At 47.2% G+C, this 15,399-nt stretch overlaps 1 protein-coding gene across 1 annotated transcript in view; it reads right to left on the bottom strand.

Moving 5' to 3' along the window:
* Nucleotides 1-1,460: 1,460 nt before the first annotated feature.
* LOC126535347 (epoxide hydrolase 4-like) overlaps nucleotides 1,461-15,399 on the bottom strand; it is a 61,161-nt gene continuing 47,222 nt past the window's right edge. The window contains exons 3-6 of the mRNA XM_050182237.3: nucleotides 7,053-7,165; nucleotides 5,068-5,236; nucleotides 2,623-2,759; nucleotides 1,461-2,005 (exon numbers count right to left, since the gene is read on the bottom strand). Coding sequence (XP_050038194.1) covers nucleotides 1,746-2,005; nucleotides 2,623-2,759; nucleotides 5,068-5,236; nucleotides 7,053-7,165 — 679 coding nt within the window. The 3' untranslated portion in view covers nucleotides 1,461-1,745. The remainder of the gene's footprint in view (nucleotides 2,006-2,622; nucleotides 2,760-5,067; nucleotides 5,237-7,052; nucleotides 7,166-15,399) is intronic.

Here is a 15,399-nt window from a genome sequence, read left to right on the forward strand (position 1 = left end):
TCAAGTGCTTGGTTTGGATTTCTTTGCCATCTCACCTCATCTTAATTCTTGTGACATTGATTACATTCTGTTCACTGAAGGCCTCCAAGAGTTCAGCCTCAGTGAGCTCCAGCAAGTCATCGTGCGACACAACGCCGCCGGTGGTGTTCATAGTACGGTGCGGGGTTACTGTTAGTTGGGTCTCCCCAAATGACACTAGTTTCGGCAGTTTCTCGTATTGCTTCTTATCGCGGAGCTCCAGCAGGAGATCGCCCTTTGCCATCCTTGTCGCCTTATAACCGGCTCCAAAAACATCAGGCAATGTCTTCGATACAAGGAAAGGTGAAATGGTGCGCACTGCGTTGCCGGGTTTTTCCGAGTGAACTACGTGGAAACGTGGGAAGTTGTGGACTTGGCGTCCGAAAAACTGAAAAACTTCATCGGTGCGCCCTATTTTCTGAGGGCGATCAGGGAGTTGAGGAAAGGAGCTATCCATAATGATATGCGATATTTCCGCAGTAACGCCAGTCACCCACCATGGAGTCCTACAAGGGGACGCTGCAGGACCTGTGAAACACGGCCTGAAAACGCCAGCTGTACATTACTACTATAACCAAATATGAAATAACTTAGGTTGGCTATTCACACAAGGTTAACCCTTGCTGTCTAAAAAAATTGGAAGTAAAAGGAAGCCAGAAGAAGACAGGAAAGGCGGAAAGTAAGGGAAAGACGAAGGTTGTAGGGAGAGAGAGACAGGAAAAGGCAACTACCGATGTCCCCCGAGTGGGTCAGTCCGGGGGTGCCGTCTACGTGAAGCAGAGGCCAAAGAGGTGCGTTGCCTCCGCCGGGGAGCCTTAAAGGTCCGAACAGCCGGCATTGGCTCAACCTCCAGGATCCCCCTTTCCCCGGACATGGCTAAGCCGCGCACGGTTAGACGCGGGAGGGTCCAACCCTCGTGTGCTCGGGTATGTGGTGTCGCAACACACCAAACGCCTGCTGACGCAGACGCCCCTGCGGGGGACTGTGCAAAGAGCGATGGAATGAAGAATGCAAGGCATAACGTTAACAGACGGAAAGAGAGCGGTCTGAATCAGAGAGCAAATGTGTACTGCCGATATTCTGATTGACATTAAGAGAAAGAAATGGAGCTGGGCAGGTCATGTAATGCGCCGGTTAGATAACCGTTAGACCATTAGGGTTACAGAATGGGTAGAAAGAGAAGAGAAACGCAGTCGAGGACGGCAAGAGACTACGTGGAGTGATGAAATTAGGAAATTCGCGGGCGCTAGTTCGAATCGCTTGGCGCAGGAATGAGGTAATTGGAGATCGCAGTGAAGGACCTTCGTCCTGCAGCTGACATAATAGGATCATGATGATTATGTTGATGATGGTGGTGATTATGATGATGACGATGGTGGTGGTGGTGTGATGATGATGATGATCCATGTATTATGATCCAGTGACGAGCCTAGCTTACAGCGTTATGGAGAGAAAGGGATCGAGATTTGTTTATTTCACTCTTATTAGACGATAATTTTGTCGCGCTTGTAGGGGGCGGCCATTCCGTTCTGCAGACTGCGGCAACAGGCGAACGAACGAAATGAATACAGCTGAACGTGCCCTCGTGTCACGCGCGGCCCATGCAGGGACAGCAAGCTGCACATGCGTCAAGAAGATGCTGGGCGGTAACCCTCTCGCTCGTTCGCCTGTTGCCGCAGTCTGCAGAACAACATGGCCGCCCCCTACAAGCGCGACAAAATTGTGGTTTATAGCAGGAAGTGCCTGATGTGACCGTTGACTACTTCCGGCCGCTCTCGCTGCACCCAGTGTCCCGCATCAGACACATATTCAACGCGGCCCCCCGTGGCGTAGTCCAAGCTCAGTGTGGCCAGCCGCTCGGTGAGTGCAAAGTCCCGCTGGCCCCACACTACGAGTGCCGGGATGGCCAGTCGGCGGAACTGGAGGCGACGTGCCGAGTGCCTCCGGAACGACGCTCGATAGTAGTTAATGGGGCCGGTCAGCGCACCTGAGGCCAAATTTGAAGAACAGAGGAGAACAACACTATATAACTTCTCCGCCTACGTATTAAGTATCACGGAGTACTAGGCTAATCGAACCACTTATCAATTTATCGCACAAGGAACCAAAAAAGCATGCGGTATAGGCGATAGCAAGCGATGTAGTAACCGGCATTTGATCTGTGCTGCCCTTCTTTATAGACAACTGCCACGAGAACGCCAACGGATGTAATGCTTACTTTTCACCTAGTATGACGCCAGCGCAAGCCATCTGTTCCTTTGTTGTTTGTTTTCATTATGCAACATTTATATATATTTCTTGCTTGAATGAAACTTCCCAATTGAAAGTCAGTGCTTGTCCTTGCCTGCTTTTCGGATTACGTGCTCATAAAAAAGTAATGCTGTTATACTTCGACTCACGCAGAACCAATTAGCTGTCTGTTCTGTCCGCTTCATTAGAACTGTAATGAGACTCAAAACAGCCGCTCTCCATTCAGCTGTCTATTAGTCTTTAACTGTCTATTAGTCATTAACGCTCACTGATTGCCCTCAAAGCGCCTTCGACGTACACCTAACAAATGTAGGGTTAGCATTTGCGACGCACGCCTGCACGTGGTGCACGCACCGGGCTTCCCGAAGGTGTACTTGAAGGCCTCCCGCTCCTCGTCGCTGTAGGCGGCGTGCACCTTGTCCAGGGCCCGCATGTCATTAGCGCGCAAGCATGCCTCCGGGACACAGGGTACCTGGAATGCCACGAAGTACCTGCGAAGCGATACACGTCGTTGAGAAAATACGAACGTGAAATAAATGCTGGAGGGCCTATGGATTTATGTAAAGTCGTGCGCAAATGTTCTCACTCTTCGATGACGGCTCTTTATAGATTTCATATTAAAGAGAAACTTGAACAGAACCATGAGAACAGTAGACTTTATTTTGTAGGTGCACGTCGTACTTTGGTGTCCACACAAAAAAGTAGCAACCCCTTTTCTGGGGATAAAGCTTTGTGACTGATGGCCCCACATTAAGAATAAAAAACGGGCATAAAGTAACCACAGAACAATTGCGAATTGAGGAATGGAAAAGAGAACGACATGCACCCACCATGCCGGTGCTCGCATAATTTGTTTTGTTTCCTTTGAAGAACAAGACAGTGCTAAGTCGCACAGAGAAGCCGACATTTTTTAGCTGCGGAAGAAATTAACTGTATCATCTTTCGCCGTAACATCTTAACCGAAATAAAAACCATATATTCTACAGTATCATTTTTGTAATATTGATCTACTATTTACTACATAGCACGATCTGTATAAATACCATGCACGTGGGTTACGACACCACATTCAAAAAGGTAACGGCACATGAGTCCGACAAGAGCTAAAGCTATATGATTCGCGTTAAAAACAATAAGAAGACTCAACATCATTTTACAGTGATGTAGAAGTAGCAGCGGTAAATGTTTATCGGTATAAGGCGCATAACAATCATGCGAATGTATACACGTTTACATAGCTCACTGCTATGATGCGGATTGTGTGATAGCGACGAGGCGAACGGCAGTGACGCGAGGAAGAGGAAACGCGTGGCCATGAGGCCGGCGTGTGGCTCGAGCGAATGGAGCGGCTCGGACGGCCGCTTGCCGGTTCGAGTCGTGACCTTCTACAACCAGGCGTCCTGCAGCCTGGTGGCGCGGCCTGGGACCAAGGAGGCACTCGCCTGCGCTCTCCGATGTGCCCGCAGCCTGTAGCAACAGTGACTGGCTAGCCACTGACTTGTACTGCAACGGCCTCGTGTTCTGCCGGCCTGCTGTACACTTCCACTGTCGCTGCTACGTCATGGTCTGGTAAAATCCACCTCGGGTGGTGCTGGACTCACGACTCTCTCGCGGACCGACCAGGACGATAACCGCCATGACAAGGACGATGACACACCGGCGAGTAGGACGGTCGATGTGTGCTTAGGTGCGTTAAGGATTCCCCACATTCTAGTTTATTATGATTATCATTGTTCTGTTGTTTGCCGAGCGTGTAAATTATCGTGTCTGTGAAGTATAGTCTGGGTTGCCCGTACAGAGCACCTGAGTGCCGCGTCAGTTGTTAAGGATCCTGGGCCCACATTATCTGTCATATCACACTTACATTGTAGAATGTAATATGCGTTCACAGGCGTTTGCACAGTCAGATGGGAAAAAATGCCTCGGCCGTGAATCCTATTCATTGATTATGCCTGAGAACAAGGAGCCTTTGAACTTATCTGTGCGCACAGCGTATTCAAGCAGATTAGCAGTGTGTTCGATGGGGCTGATTGGTTCATCTTTAGAATAAAAACTGGAACAGCGCTCTTTACTCGCTCGTCCTGTGTTGCGCTGTTCCTGTTTTTATTCTCAAGCAGATTATGCGTGCGTCGGTTCAATGATGGGCGCAGGAACCGTAACGTTCGCATGTATGCTAATTTTCACGAGATGACACGTACAGTGAATGTAGATACTTGAGCAAACACATAGTGGCCACGACAGACGTAAGAAGGCTCTCAACACAAAGTTACAGTTCTTGTTTCTCACTTCTTTTAAGTTTGCATATCGTATGACTTTGTTATTCATATTTAGCATCTAACTCTACCTGGGTAACCAGCTGATTGAACGTTTTAGCGAAGAAACAGGGAGAGTATTTGGGGCATGTTGAAAAAAAGCATCAGTAATATGACTCGTTCGGAATTGACAAAAATCATATGCGCGAAAGGGCTCCTATGCGAACCCCTACTGTGCGCGTAACGCTAGAGAACCACCGATTGACGTCACACTCGGCATGGTATTTTTCTACGTCCCAAAAGCTCGCCCACTAAAATAGAGAAGCCCGCTTATGGATCCCTACATGTTGTCCTGCAGAGTAGAACGTCGGCTTTTCGAACGCATACAAGATAGCGGTCCAGGTCCCTTGAAGAGACTTTTTCCGGTGTACTTAGGAACCTGATGATGATGTGTCGGACTAACACAGAGTACTCGGTGAAGTTACTAGGCGTTGCACTATTTGGCGATAGAAAACAGCTTGATGCACTCCAACTTCAGTGCACTTACCACGACTTGACGATCTGGTCGAGGCTGTTGTGAAGCTGGTGCTGCATGGCCATGGGATGCGGGCCATTGACGATGATTAGTTTTTCCACCAGGTCTTCGTGTTCTGTGGCGAAGCACCAGGCAATCACCGCACCCCAGTCATGGCCGACGACCGTCACCTTGCTCCGACCTACGATGACGCCCATTTGGAAAGAACCGATTCCAATAACATTAAGTGTGTGGCATTCCTAAATGGACACAAGGGAGCGTTTTACCACAGTGCGCTATTAATGGTGTTGCTTTGTCTTCCGCTGTGTTATCGTTTCGAAGGCGTTCCATAAGCCTTACGAAACTAGCGTGCCGCCCTCCAGAGCTGGCATGTTTTGTTCTTCCAGGAACTGTGCTTTAATGTATGGAAAATGGCGCGAAAGCAAAAGTCTCTCTTTTTATGTCTATTAGCGCATTCTTCGCCAGCTTTTGCATCGCGATAATAAAAAATAAATTCTGTGGGCTTACGTACCAAATTCAGGATTTTAATATCAGCCACGCCATAGTGAATGACTCAGGAATAATCATTGCCACCTGTGGTCCTCTAACTTTATTGTATCTTGCTCTTGAGCGCGGGAGTTGGGCGATGTTTAGGGGGACTTGGAGAAATGAGAGTTTATTTACATTATGTACAGGATTAGAAACAGGTAAAATAACAGTGAAAATTCATCGACGACCGGCAGCAGATTGTACGCTGCGGCCTGTGGCAAGAAGAACGTCTCTCCCTTTCCGATGGTTGTCTGGCTTATAACCCCTTCATTCTGTCGGAGTCACGTCATTTTCAGCCAGTCGTCGAGCCCGTACAAGTGTCATTTTCATATAATCGTAGGGTCCGTGCAAGTTGCCAATAGGGACACTCCCTGGGCTCTATCCCCCGATAGCCGCATCCGTCCGGCGTTGCCTCCTCTCCTGGTCGTCCTTGAACGACCTTCCAGTGCTGCAAAGCAGCTTTTTTCGGGACTAAGGTAAACTACCTCGAACCGTGCCGGCCTCCAAGTAAACTTTGGGGAAGCGTCCCACAGGGGAGGGGGGGAGGGGGGAGACAAAATCAATCTCCACGAGCCACACCCGAGGCGGGATATCCAGCCTGTCCCAGGTCCGGTAGTACGGTCGACGCGGACTGGCGCACCATAACTGGAATGCGACGGCTAGTGGTTGCGCTCGGAGAACTTGACCGATGCTAATTAATGGGCCGTATCTAACAACGTACGCGTAAATGTAAGTACATGAGCATTTTTGCATTTCACCCCTACAGGAGAATCGGCGGAGGAGCTCCTTTCTGTGGCGGGCCTGTCGCCTGCGGCCGAGCCCTGGTGCGCGTGCTCGGGACGTCCAAGTGTCACAGCGAGCTTGCCTTCATTGGAACAAGAATAAACCTTGGCTATGTCCGGTCTCGGTGCTCTTCTTGAGGACGACTGTCCAGTCCAAGAACCCACGTTATCACACATCTAACAATACCACCGCTGCACAGCGCCCCCATTAAAGTGAACTTGCACCAACTGGCCCACTTTTACACCCGATTGCTTCCTTCAAGCTCACGCTGGTACAGCTATTAGGCATGCAAACTTTGCTTCGAAAACGAAGCTTTCTTTGCATGCGCACGACGCCACTCAGTACGTGCAACTGGATATGAGCCACCGATCCGCCGGTATAGGGATGTGCCACAGCGACTCTACGCGTATAGAACCCTAAAACGTACTTAAATAGCGACCGCGCTTAAATACTGATCACGTGCTGTCAACTTTCTTTCTTCGACAAGTTTCACAGCTCGCCTGCGTTACACAAACAGGTACAACTACAGGCTCTGCTTGTGTCACCGGCTACTACTACTATCTCGCTAACTAAAACAGCATTAACGTCAGTTAAACATTGCGTTAAACGCGACGTGTTTTATGAGCATGAAAGCGTTTTATAAACGCCTGAAACATTACCCTTGCGCCTCATTGCGCGAACCTCACCGAGAGATTTCACGAGTCCATGGACGTCCTCGACGAGCTTCGATGACTGATAGTCATCGACGCTGACGGGCTTTGACGACTGGCCATAACCACGGAGGTCGGGAGCAATGACCCTGCGTAAAGAAAGGTGTCTCATTTCACACCGGCGCCTTGTTAAAAACGCAGGGCACGCTAAATATAAGTTACCAGGTGTACACTGGTTCGAAACGATATGCCGCTATAAAACCGTTGATCCAGCTCAAAGAGAGAACAGTCCCAGCAGTCACTAAATCAACGGGGCTGATCCTATACAACATACCGCCGAGTGAGTTTATTGGTGGGCAATGTGCGCTGCTGGATGGACTACAGGGACTTCTGCAGGGACTACAGGGACAATATCAGTACTGGGGAGGAACTACAAGTATATTTTGTTTCGAGGCAAGGCGTTCAATGTGAACCTTCCCACACTTCGCTGACCACGATGTCTAATGCTGCTGCTGTCTTGTCAAAAAGTTCATCCCCCTCCCCAAACACAACCAGGAACGAACTCATAAGAAGTTACAGTAACGTTTCACTTCGTGAACGCGGGTTACGCGAAAGCGTATGGGTGCATTTCCTTTTTGTACATTGCGCATAGAATATTTGAAAAATGCATTGATCTTGTCTAAATTTGGCGGCGTTTTCAAGGCTAATATCTTGGTCTGCATGTTTAAAGTCCTCTTTTTGCTTTTATAAAGTGTAAATTGCCATTAGGAACTATGGTAAGGCACTGTGAGGAAATGCAGACTTTATTATTTCAAACAGTTTGGTTATGTACTATTCACATCACTAATTTTTCCCGTTCTTCCTCTTCTAGAGTCTCCTAGGTACGCCAAGCCAACGCCTTTTGACGAACTTGTTCAGCTCGTTCCCGGTGCTTGGCGACAGCTTCGGAGTCCATCGACTCGCTCTCGGCCTGCGTCGCTGCTCCGTCATTCTCGCTCGGCAGCTCAGTCACGAGACGCATTCGGTACGTCCATAGCGCACACAAAACCCGTAGCAACTCCCAAATAAGGTCAACCCAGCGCGCTTCCGCCGACGCTCCTCCTCCGCGACGCTTTGCCTCCTTTCTCCTTCCCCGCTTTACTCAACACAACCTAGACTTTCCTCTAGGTGGCGTTGCTTTGCCGCGCCCTCACATGATTTTGGCGGATGGACGTGGTATTTTAGGGCTCCGTGGCGGCGACGAAATAATAAGGGTTCTTTGTGCATGCTTTGAGCTTGCTTCTGGTATTGATTTGCTGATTTCTTTAGCGTTTAAATAAACAATAGGGTAGTTTCCTGTTTTCCCTTCTTTTTTCGTGTGCGCGTGTGTTCCTTGTATATTTGGTTTTGCACGATAGTCAGAGCGTCCTTTCGCGCCAAGTCCTACAACACGTGCAACCGGGTGGGATGTTAAGTCCTTACAGCCTTTAAATAGTAGCATGGAAGTGGCAGACTAATAGCTATTAGTGGTTTTACAGTGTGTGATTTGATATCGGGAATATTGCTTTGGTAGGAAAGTGAGAGCGTGGCCGCGTGGTTGAACACGCACAAAAGGGTGGCATACCTTAAGTCTGTGCGGCATTGATTACTTTTAAAATATTGGTGAGAATTACTTTGCGGAATTTTAAGGATTTAGATACTGTACGTATAGGTTTTTGCTTGAAGGCACGTGCTCTGCATTACTATATTATTAGAGTATTTGCATGAGAAAAAGCCGTGCAATACATGGCAAGAAAGCCGGAAAAGCGTGCAGTGTGGGGGGGTGCCTCAAGGCAAACGAGGGGACGGATAAAAATGGAGAGGGAAGCGAGTAAATCGCCACACATTTGTGATGTCGATGCTAGGCTGAAGAAAATTGAGGCTTTCCAAGATGAGCTTATCAAATAGGTCGAAGAACTCAAAAATGACCTAAATATGGAGTGTGATGTACGGAATACCTTCCGCACATCACGCTCCATATTTAGGTCATTTTAGCTCCATATTTAGGTCAGTGGAAAAAAGACTTCAAGCAGCCGAGGAAAAGCTGAACAAGGCCGCCATTGTGAATGAGAATGGTCGCGACAATCGAACGCAGTCCCCCGACGGGACAGGAGACGGAGTGCCAGCAAAGTATGTGGAATTCGTGCAACGTGGTGAGGGGTTAGGTGGAAAGAGCGGCACCTACCATGAGGCCACGACGGGAAAAAGCTGGAGCACAGGGGTCAATCCCCCTTGTCGAATACGAATAACGCGGAAAAGGACAAAGGGAAGCAGGGAGAGGTAAGAGAGAGTGAAGTGGTGATTATCGACGGCTACTCAAACCTGGCTAGGTGCTCAGAAGCACCTGTGGACATGGTGAAAAGCGATAAAACAGTGGTGGTAGGGACATTCTCTGGGCGGACTCTGGGTTCTGTCATGGAGCGAACAAAAGCGAAGCTCGCGGAAAATGCCCACGTTCGCAACCTTGTCATAGTAGCCGGTTGGCTAAATGAGGTCCTAAACAGGAAAGAGACAGGACTAGCTCAGAGCTTGGCGAAGGGGGTAGACGACATACGCGGGCTGTCCCCTCAGGTGCAGATCTTGGTGTGCACAGTACCTGTATGTGACAGTCAAGTACAAAGAGCCATAGCGGCTCCTAATGATACCATATGGAAAATGAGCCGAGAGAAAGGTTTCGAGGTTGTCGAAGTAAACAAGGAGGTGAGAAGGTGTGGTGGTTTTGAACGAGACGGGATCCACTTCAATTACAGGCTTGGACGAGGAGTGGGCTGCTGACTTGCTGGCCGCGCTGTTGCTTTTTTAGGGGGCCCACGGGCACTCAGGAGGCCAGAGTAAGTAGTAATGAAGAAAGTCCCCTAGGGAAGCCTCAGAATAGCATCGCCGTCAATAACAGAAAAAGGAGGAAGGCAAGGAAGAGAGCTCGCCACGCAATAGGCTACATCAACATGCAGGGCACCAGAAGAAAGGAAAAGTGGGCAGAGATTTAGGAGTAGTTAAATAGAGAACAAATAGGGGTGTATGCGGCTACAGAAACGCCCCTTAGGGAGTCGGAAGAGCGGCCAGTGATTGAGAATTATGTTTGGGAAGGGTGCAACAGAACTAAGTCGGAAAGAAAGGGAGGGGGAGTAGGAATACTTATCCATCAGGCAGCCAAATGAAAAAGAGTAAATTCAAATTGTCAAGAGCATCTTTGGTTATCAGGTACAAAAGCGGCAAAAAGACTTGGCTGGGCGTAACGTATTAGTGGGCCGCAAATAATTGCCCAGAGAAGAATCAAAAGTTAGTTGTATGCATAAGTGCTGATATTAAGTGTTTCGGGAATGATGCCCAAATTATCCTATTAGGTTACATGAATGCCCACATGCAGGATCTAGATGGCTATACCGACAACAACGGGAAGTCAATGCTAGATCGTTGTGAACAACATAACCTCGTTATCGTGAATACAGGCCCCAAGTGTGAAGGGCAGATCACGTGGAAAGTGGCAAACCGGCAATCGACCATTGATTACTGTCTGATGACAGAAGGAATTCATGACAAGTTGAGAGAAATTGTCATTGACGAGGAAAGATATAGCTGCATAGGGGGCGCCCATAAACGTATCATTTTGAAAATGTTATATGTAGTTGGGAAAGAAAGCAAGGAGTGCCAAATGGACAGTTCAAATTTAAACGCTGAACAAATAACAAATATGGTCAATAGAGCCGAGGGAAGAGCTTTGAAAATTGCTAAGAGTGGGAATATAGTGAGCTTCTAAGTGTAATAACGACAGAAATACGGAAAGAGAAACATGTTCCTTGGAAAGGAAAAAAGAAACCGAAGAGCTGGTAGAACAGGCAGATACGAGAGGCGATCGCCGAACAACAGAAAGCATCCCAAGAGCACAGGCACGCAAAGAAGGCGCAGTTGCCACAGGATAAAGTAACCAGTAAATGGGAAATATACCGGGAGAAAAAGTCTATGGTTCAAATACTGGTTCAAGCAAAGATAAAAGGGGAAAGTGAACGCTGGTTGTCAGAAATACATGAGAAAAAGAGGGCCGCACCTAGAATATTTTGGAACCACATAAAGCTATTAGGCAGGACGTCAACAACAATACAACAACATATCCTAGAAGAATATGGAAACAAGGGAAGCGGCATTAAGTTACATCCAAAAAATAACAGCCGCATCTTTCCAAAGCAATGACAAGGTTGTACTTGAAGAAAGAAAGAGCATCAAAGAGAACCAGATGGAAAAGGAGCTGGTGCTGACAAATTTCAACTATAAGAAAGCCGAAGAGAAAATTCTTAAGCGCACAGCCACAAGGCTAGACGAGGTTCCCGTTAGGCTGATTAGTGAACCAGGACCAAAAAGTAAGGAAGCTCTGGTGAAAGCTGTGGAAAAAACTTTGAAAGATAGACGAATACTAGACATTTGGCTACAAAGTAGAATGAATTTAATTTATAATGGTAAGGGGGAGAAAGACAGAATTCACTCGTAAAGATCGTTGACCATTACATCGGTAATATAGAGGTTAGCAATGCAGGCAATCAAATTAAAGCTGCAAGCATGGGCAGAGAATAATGGCATTTTGGAAAAACTTCAGAATGGCTTCCGAATAAGTAGGCGTCTGGCTGATAACTTATGTGTTCTTACTCAGTGTATTGAAGAGTAGAAAGCAAACCGTTATATCTCACCTTTTTAGACATTACAGGAGCGGATGACAACGTAGACCGCAACATTTTGTGGGATATTCTGGAAGGGGAGGACTTAGGCGACGATTGTCTACAGCTTTGGAGAGAAATTTACTTAGAAAATACCGTTTGCGTTGAATGGGAAGGGATGAGGAGCGAAGAGAAAGTTCATATCAACAAGGGACGGAGGCAGGGGTGCCCTTTATCCCCGCCGCTGTTTATGTTGTACATGGTGACGATGGAGAGGGCGCTAGAAGGAAGTAATACCGGGTTTAATCTCTCATACAAACAGGCAGGTACTGTAGCAGAGCAGCAGCTTCCAGGTTTATTTTATGCGTACGACATTGTGTGTCTAGCTAACAAGCAAGGTGATTTGCAAGGTCTGGTTAATATCTGTGGACAGGAAGGCGACAATTTAGGTTTGAAATTTAGTGTTAGAAAATCAGGTGTTACGGTATTCAATGAAAACAGTGAACAGACAGTGGAGATACAGGGCCAGCAAATACCTCGCGAAAAAGAATATGAATAACTTGGTATATGGATAAACGAAGGCTGCAATAGATATATGGAAACACAGGAAAAAAACAATAACAGTAAAGGGAAAAGGAAATGTAGCCATAATGAAGTACAGAGCGCTATGGGGATACAATCGGTACGAGGTCTCCGGGGTATGTGGAAAGGCGTAATTGTTCCAGGACTTAGTTTTGGAAATGCGGTTGTTTGCTTGAGATCTGGGGTGCAATTAGAACTCGATGGCAACCAAAAGTAAGTGGGACGCCTCGAAATGGGCGCTCATGGGAAGACAACAAATGAAGATGTGCATGGTGATATGGGTTGGACAAGTTTTGATGTGAGGGAAGCTCACAGTAAAATTGATTATGAAGAATGGCTGAGGAATATGGAAGAAAGTAAATGGGCTTGTAGAGTGTTGAGGTATTTGTAAAGAAAAAACATTGATTCACAGCGGAGGAAAACAACTAGGAAGCTTACCAGCAAGTATGCGGCCTGTAGGGTGAGCAACGCAGCAACATATAACGTCAAGCGGAAAGTCATAGATGCTGAAATAATCTCGTGGGTGGCGGCAATGGAAAATAAACCTGGCATGAGTAACTATTTAAGAGGAAAAAACGAAATCAGGAAAGAAACGATAACTCAGAGGAAAGCTCATTACATTTCGAAGCGGGATCGGGATGCCTTAGAACACGCACCTAAAAGCGAGATATAAGAAGGAAGAAGCATGTGCTTGCTGTGGCAAAGCTAGGGAAACGATGGAGCATGTTTTATTACAATATGAAGACGTCTGCCCAGCGGTCAATTTAGGCACCACTGGCCTCCTTGAAGCCCTTGGGTTCAGCGAGAGCAGTAGAAAAGTAAACATGTCCGCATAGGGATTAGTAAGAGGCGATTGGAGGATTGGTGGAAAAAACGGACAGGTACAAAAACAAAATTCACAATGGGGGGTCCGCAGATTTGGTTATAGGAATTCATCCTGCGTTTTTTTACCTAGGTAGGACATTAAGCAGCATAATAGCTAGAGCTTGGTGGCGCAACCCACCGCTCCGTCCCAAAGGGGACGCTCATCACATCCATCCATCCTCAGCACACTCCTGCGTACTCACCCCGGCGAGTGATTATCTTGTGCAGAGGTACTGTATATGCTGCCAAAGGTACCTTTGGTAGCATATACAGTAACACTAATCTTCTGCACCTTCAGGCGCCTTCCTGCGGCGCTCGCTTAAATCTAATGGTCGAGTGGGACGAACGGCGCTCTCGCGCTGAAGCCCCGCGTGTGGACAAATTTTGCGAGGGCGGTGCGAGCGAACTGAATTGCGGCAGAGACGCGTGTGGCGGCATATTCGACGTAATTCCGCTACGGGCGCTACGGGCACGTAATTTCGCTACGGTGCATGCTACGTACGCATGCACCGATTGCATGCGTACGCTCTAATAATAGTGCTTTAATTCAACTGCAAAACTATGCCACCATTTTGCTGCGTATAAATATATTTGAGGCATGGCCTTACAACATGACGTGCGTCGTCTGCTAGCGAGCGAGCGTTCGTTGCGCGGACGCTGGCGGACGCCCAGTCTCGCTCGCAGAAAGTCTACGCAGTAAATTTTTTTTATGGTTTCCCTTGCTCTGCTGCGCCCACGATTCCTGTCTGCTGGTACCACTTGTAAGTTTAGCCAAGTAAACATATATATTTAACATTGTTTTCTCAAAGTAACACGTATTTTTTGCCACAGAAGCCGCCCATCTGCAGCATGAAGCTACGTAAGAAAAGTTTATTGATGTCTTGTCATTTTACGCGCGCTTCTTGTTGGTGGAATATTGATCAGGTGACAGTGATCAAAGAAAACAATATTATAGTGAAATAAACCAGGTTGTCACCTGCGTGGCGCGAGTAGACGCAGTTGACCAAGGCAATTCTAGGTAAATCTAAGGGCACATACACATGTATATCCACAACATATATGTAAGAGAGTGAGTGAGTGTCAACTTTATTACATAGGCAATATATTTCCTTAACATTGCTGTTCATATTAACGTCCAATAATTACCTTGATTCCTTTTCTCGGAAAGTCGATTGGTTCACCTGGGACTGGTGCAGATTTTAAAGTAAACACGCTTATTCCGGTCGAGAGTTGTCACTTTTTCAATCCGTGCATTTACAATATTTGACAATTTCTCTCTTACATTCTTACTATGTAAGAGAGAAATTGTCAAATATTGTAAATGCACGGATTGAAAAAGTGACAACTCTCGACCGGAATAAGCGTGTTTACTTTAAAATCTGCACCAGTCCCAGGTGAACCAATCGACTTTCCGAGAAAAGGAATCAAGGTAATTATTGGACGTTAATATGAACAGCAATGTTAAGGAAATATATTGCCTATGTACTCAGACTGAATCGGAGAGACCGGTAAGTCTTTACCAACGTAACCATGGCTTGTAACCTTGGCTTTACCAAGGCAACCTGCCTTGTTTGGCGATCTGCTTCGACGTGCCAGCAGTCGAAATAAAGTAGAAATGTATATAGCCTAATCGAATGGTGTCTGCTATTCAGATCGTATTCGACTTGAGAACTCACTATTAAAAATTATCGAATAGCCTATTCCGTTCGAATGTAACGCATAACAGCACTTACCCTCCGTGGTTGCTTAGTGACTATGGTGTTAGGCTGCTAAGAACGACGTTGCGGGATTGAATCCCGGCCACGGCGGCCGCATTTCGATGGGGGAGGAGTGCGAACGCACCCGTGTATTTAGATTTAGGTGCAGGTTAAATAACCCCGGGTGGTCGAAATTTCCGGAGTGCCCCACTACGGCGTGCCTCATAATCAGATCGTGGTTCTGGCACGTAAAACCGCATAATTTAATTTTAATAACAGCACTGTTGAAATCTAGAAGATGAGGGGCCTATGCAAGCGAGGAGTCTTATTTCGAATGATTGTACTGGTGGAGAGTTGTGGCTATTGCGCAGGGGCGCACCAGCTCCTGTGAGAATTAACGCACGGGTGTTCATTGGTTCTGCTGAAGAAGTTCGCAGCTGTCATTCAATATAAACGCCCGGTTTTGGGGCAGCCTGCGAATCTGCTAACTTGATTCAAGCTTGGAAAACGTTTTTTTTGACAGTACCGCCATGTCTGCAACCCATTATAACTGGGTGCCCAATGTGGCACCACACT

Source organism: Dermacentor andersoni, chromosome 7, assembly GCF_023375885.2.
Source record: "Dermacentor andersoni chromosome 7, qqDerAnde1_hic_scaffold, whole genome shotgun sequence".
Classification (NCBI taxonomy): domain Eukaryota; kingdom Metazoa; phylum Arthropoda; class Arachnida; order Ixodida; family Ixodidae; genus Dermacentor; species Dermacentor andersoni.